General features: G+C 26.7%; 1 protein-coding gene across 4 annotated transcripts in view; it reads right to left on the bottom strand.

Moving 5' to 3' along the window:
* Positions 1 to 400: 400 nt before the first annotated feature.
* rtet (major facilitator superfamily domain-containing protein rtet) overlaps positions 401 to 6,135 on the bottom strand; it is a 28,001-nt gene continuing 22,266 nt past the window's right edge. For all 4 annotated transcript variants that reach the window (XM_087160937.1, XM_087160939.1, XM_087160936.1 and 1 more), the window contains 5 exons: positions 4,724 to 4,779; positions 4,592 to 4,644; positions 2,442 to 2,532; positions 1,316 to 1,453; positions 401 to 685 (listed from right to left, as the gene is read on the bottom strand). In XM_087160937.1, coding sequence (XP_087017063.1) covers positions 573 to 685; positions 1,316 to 1,453; positions 2,442 to 2,532; positions 4,592 to 4,644; positions 4,724 to 4,779 — 451 coding nt within the window. In that variant the 3' untranslated portion in view covers positions 401 to 572. The remainder of the gene's footprint in view (positions 686 to 1,315; positions 1,454 to 2,441; positions 2,533 to 4,591; positions 4,645 to 4,723; positions 4,780 to 6,135) is intronic.

Below are 6,135 nucleotides of genomic sequence, written 5' to 3'. Positions count from 1 at the left end.
TTGAACGGTTAATAAAAACTAAACATTTGACTCAATTTATACGAAAAATAGATTTTCTTAAATTGTAATCAAATGTTTTTATTCATCATTTATTTCTGGTAGCAGAAATATTTAATCCTAGATTCATAAACATGCACATGAGTACACTATTCATAGACATTCATCTAACAATCAAAGAAGGTACAGTGAAGTTGATGTTTTTATCTTTTTCACTAATAGTTACAAGAATTTACATATTTAATACGGTTAGTGAGATGAATGTTTATAAATCTAGGGTTAAATGAAATTTTTTTTTTAAATGGGCTTAGTTTGATAAATTATAAATCGAATAAAGCATAACAATAATACTGCTCTGAAACAATAATAGTAAATGAACAATACATAAAAAGAGCAAACACAATAATTAAATATAATATTTATTTTCCAAAACCAAGCTCATAAATTTTCAAAAAAAAAAGTAAGCAACAACCTTTTAAGTATAAATTGTATAAAAAAATAATTTTATAAATATTGTGCCAAGATTCATTGTAATCAGATCTCTCTTATTTGATGCATATCTCCAATTCAGATAGTCATTCTTCTTTTTGTGGTAATTCATATCTGAATTTCATGATTAAAATTAAAGGAACAACAAGTAGTACACCACCAATTGTGTAGGACACTTCAGGCGAAAAACTCCAATATGCTGAAATATAAAAACATAAAGTATAAATATATATTTCTATTATATGGGTGTTTTCAGAGACAGAATCATTTTTTGATTACTTAAACAATATGGGTATTGGCAAAAACTAACGATATTTAACAATATATCACGATATTTTCAGGGACAGCAACTAAACTTTGAAGAAAATAGTGAAAAAACAGGGGTGTTGGAAGATGAAAAAAAAATTCTCTTTAAAATAACTCATAAATAATTTTCAGTAATATTAATTTAAATTATGAAAAACAGCTACTTTACTACACAATTAATATCAATTTTAAAAAAGTAATAAAAAATAAAATTGCTGAAAAAAATAAAAATTCTCCAAACATAAAGTAAAGCAAATGTTTTACTTTCTACTCATTTCATTGAGGAAAAATAAGCAATATAATAATCAATTTTTATCAATAATATAATTATATAATATTGAGCTAAAAAAATTAAGCAAAAAATTGTTTGTGTCAAAAGAATTTTATATTACAGAATGGCACAATTACCCAAAAAACTATAGATAATGCTTTTATGTTAGCTTGTATGAAACAGCCACCAACTTGTTGTTAATTAACTATAACAAATATTTTAATGATAAATATAGAAACATATGATAAATACCAATAGCAGAAACAATGGGACCAAAAGCTCTTGCCAAAGATCCCAGTGACCGAAATATACCAAGTACAATGCCTTTCTGCTTCGAAGAGCCAAACTTGGATGCAATAGTGGTGAGACACGGAACAACAGTTGCTGATGCTAGAAGAAAATGTCAATAATGTCATTAACATGAATAAATCAAAACAATATGACAATATGAATGAAGCAAAAATACAGAAATGGGCATTCTGTTCTATAAACAAGAACCTTCCTCAGGGTAGAATCGCAAAATATCATTTTGTATTTAGACATTGAGAAAGGCTTTTGTTTATAAAACTGAAACTATAGAATGTTCTTCTATTTTTACTTTATTCAGATAGACAGTTTTATTACTTGTAATGTTAAGTATCATAGAATAATATACCTTACCAAGGCCTGCGCTAAGGATTTCAAATTAGTAGCCAGTAAATTAGCCAAATATGAAAAGTATTTGCCAATTTTCAAAAGTCTTCGCCAAATACAAATCTTAAAAATTTTTCACTGTTAAATTTTTTCCTATGGAAAACTATTTAACAGCATTTTGTATCAGGCTTATATCATTTGAACCCGATTCTAATTGGTTATGCGGCGCATCTACCGAAAATTACTGTAATCGAATAAAACATTACTTTGTTTAGAAAAATTCATCTCGACGTAATTTTAATTTCTTTCCAGTGAAAAAAATCATTCGCCAATACTTTCGCCAAAACACAATTTTATTCGCAAACTTAAGATTTTATCAGGCTTATATCATTTGAACCCGATTCTAATTGGTTATGTGGCGCATCTACAGAAAATTACTGTAATCGAATAAAACATTACTTTGTTTAGAAAAATTCATCTCGACGTAATTTTGATTTCTTTCCAGTGAAAAAAATCATTCGCCAAAACACAATTTTATTCGCAAATTTAAGATTTTATCACATTTGGCGAATGTTTGGCGCGGGACCTGCTTATATGTAAGAAAAAGAAAGATACAAATAAAAGATTGATGTTGATAATACAGAAATTGAAGCTGGGAAAAGCAATACATAATAGAACATAAGCATCAAGTAAAGTCAATATTTTAGAAGCAAAAAAAAAATTATATTATAATATTTAAACTTACCATATGCATACAATGCTAGTCCAAAATAAAGTACTTCAACACTCTTAGCATTTCCAATAATAATAAAAGAAGGAATGACTAAAAGGCAACCCTGGAAGAAATGTAAAAATGATTTCAAAAAATCCAATCTGTTTTAAATTAAAATATTTAAGAACACTTTTTACTAATTAAAAAAAAATGGAGAAATAACGTATGTTGAAATTTATTCCCCTTACCAAATTTAATGTAGTATATTTCTCCATATTTCTTTATATGATGTGAATACGAGAGCAAGAGTTTTTAAAATCAGATTATTATATATAAATCAAGCTTTGTTGGATTAAAATAATTACCAAAATTAATAAAAAATTAAAAGTCATCAAAATATAAATTTCACAAATGCTATAATATTATATTAAAATAATGAACATAGGTACTGTTTACTTAAATTCTTAATACAGAAAACAGATACAGGGTGCAGAGCCAGATTTTTCAACAAAAAATAAGCACCTTTTAATTACTTTTTAAGCACTCAAAAAATATTTGTAATCACTTTCCAAAAAAAAATCTTTATTTGGGTCTGTGTAGTAATGAAAATTATTTTTTCTATCGTTTAATAAAATCAATAAATTTCAAAAACATTTTCGCTATCTTCACATAATCTTAATCACATAAAATAACTAGTTTCTGATAAATATTGCAGAGAAAATTGTGAAAATCAGACATTTTTTGTAATTTTAAAAGATAGAAAATAAAGCACTTTTTACCATCCCCAAATAAAAAAAAGCACCTTTGAGGGTTTTTAAAAAATATAAATCAAAAACAAGCACCTTTAAGCACTTTCTAAAACTGCTACGCATCAGGTATTTCTTCTTTGAATAAAAATAATAGTAAAAGCTATCTTTAACAATGAAGGAGAACAAGTCAATTAAAGTAACTAGTTTGATTGTTGTCTGTAATTTAAAAACTGAATAGAATGTATGTCATTCTCAAAGATGAAAACAGTTTTTCTCTGCTTGAGCTTTACTTTTTGAGATTTGACAAAGTGCTAAAATATTGAATTAGTTATTTACCATACAATTCAATAACTAGAAGCTAAAGACAAGAAGAAGAAAAGTTAAGTTAATTGGAAAAAAATTTTAAAAAATATTATGATTGTTGTAGCACATTCAAGGAGGTCAAGGGTTGTTTGCAGTTTAAATCCCTCTTGGAAATCATCAACACAAATTAAATCAATTGCTTATTAATCAAAAAAATATATATAACAGATATATAATGATCCAAAAAAAATGCAATAAAGTAACATTAATTCAAAAATAGACACCATGTAAATAGACACAAAAGTTTTTTACATAAATTTTACAGATATTTAAAAAAATCACAGATATTTTAAATGTTTGTTGAATAAAAAAAAAAGCAATTTTTCCAATTATACGAAAATAGAAAGAGCTTCAGTAAGAAAAATAGAAAAACGGGAAGTTGATAAAAATTACAAAAATTTAATCACTTATTTCAGCTATGAATAATAAAAGATATAAGTTAAAATATTTAAAATAGACACATAATTTCAAATTTTAATTTTAAAAAATACATAGCCTAGAGGTTAAGGCACTGAGGAGGACTGAGGTTTGATCCCTAGCAATGGCTTGAAGCCCAGCCAGCTTCAGATCGATCCAGCTTGTCTGATAAGTAAAAGCGGTCTGTCCAGAATGCTAACTACATTACCACCATCACGCTGTTAATCAAAAAATCGTGGAGCTGTAAAATATATGACCCACTTGGCTCACAATGGGCCCTGGCATGCTTTAAACTTTATCAAAATAATACCCAGTAAACTTTTATATAGTGTAAGTATTTTCCACATAATCCTTCTCTCCCTTTCTCATTAATTTATTGACGTTATTCAATAATTATAGTTAAAAGTTGTTTACTGTTTAAAAGCTTTCCTACTTAAATCGCTGTACATTGACAATTTATGGATATAAAAGCTTCTCCAGACAGAAGCACATTCTCACTACATCACTAACTAAATGAGCTGGTACAATAAATTATAACAGAATCCTAAATTTAAAAGTAAAATTAATTTAGAAAAAAACTGCTTTAAATACAAAAAAAATTGACTCATAGGATCTAGTATAACAAAATATGTATACAGCTGAATAAGTACTTACAATAGCAGCAGCTCTGGTTTCTTTTCCATGAGGTATTCTCCTCACATAGCCTCCTACAGTCAAAAAAATATTTCAATTAACTAAATCTAATTGCTTACCCATATTTCAAATACTTTAAATAAAAAGACTAACCTTGAATAACTATCATTATTAGGCCGCTAAATAAAAACATCTTCCCTTGCTGCATGCTAGAAATAAAGTCTTGTAAGAAATAAAGTTATTGATCATTAATAAATATAAAAATATTAAATAAAAAAACTATTAACTTTACTACAACACTGAATAAAATTTTTGACTATATTTCACTATGGTAGAACCTCGGTTGGTAATTTCTCATGCGACCATTCATCGTAAAAAATACATGAGAAAAAGACGAATGAAGGTCAACATAAAACATCAAATAATGATTTGAAAGTGATCGAAAAGTAATAAAGCAATATACTTAAAAATACAATAATATAAAATAAGTATAAAAAATGTAATTAGAAAAATTACGTACTGTAGACAAAAATATTTACCATGTAAAAAAAAAGATGAAAAAACACCTTTATTTATTGAAAGTAATTGAAAGTTTTAGTTTGAATGCATTTTTTCTTCTCAATGCAAACAATTAATTTGTGACATTTGTTACAGATTGCTGTTCATTTTCTGTAAGTTACTGTGAATACGAAGAGTCCCTCATTATTTCCAAGGCTTTTTGACTCTCTGCAAATGTTGGCACAGGTTGTGGTCTTATTTTCCCTTCAGTATAACTTTTCACTTCTTCAGCTTTTGTAATCATTTCTTAAACATGTTTCTACAAGTTTCAACATTTTAATCAATTGATGCATAAACATCAAAAAGAGCTGTTTGGAGCACTTTTCCCCAACTGTAAAGAATTCTCATTTTCTTCACCATTATTAACAGCAGAAGTTGACTGTTTCTCCTTCTAAAAATGAAATAACTTCCATTTTCTTAAAAATAGATAGAACTTCTGAACGGTAGGAACAGGAATCAAAAATGATATAAATAGCTATTATTAACATATATGATAGGATCATTAAAACAGAATAATATATTTGGGAAAACAAAAGAAGTGAACAATGAATCGCAGTTGGACAGTATAACAAAGCTGTTCTGTATATTATTGTATCAAGACCTCAAAACTACCTTATTTTTAGACACTTTAAAAAGACTTAAAATACAAGTTTTCCATTTATATAATAGATAGTTAACTGACTATATTAGGCACATAGTTAATTCCAGTTTTTTATATATAGCATTTTTTATACATCAAATTTTCAATAACATTAATCTGATAGGACACAAGAAAAACTTCCACCAATTAAAAGTTCCTCTGGTGTTTAATTTTGGTTTTCGATTTAAAATAACAATAAATATCATTTTGACAGCAAGTTCAACTATTAAAATCCTTTATGGATATTTTATTTCTCCTAATACCAATCTTAAGGTATTCAAGGATTATCAATACTTCAAAACTGTATATTTTCTTTTTATCCATAGATTTTTATCTATTTCTTTAAGATAATTTTAAATTCCAAGCT

Source organism: Parasteatoda tepidariorum, chromosome 4 (genome assembly GCF_982258835.1).
Source record: "Parasteatoda tepidariorum strain Cologne lab strain chromosome 4, Ptep-v5.0, whole genome shotgun sequence".
Classification (NCBI taxonomy): domain Eukaryota; kingdom Metazoa; phylum Arthropoda; class Arachnida; order Araneae; family Theridiidae; genus Parasteatoda; species Parasteatoda tepidariorum.
This window is presented reverse-complemented; position numbering and strand designations above follow the sequence as displayed.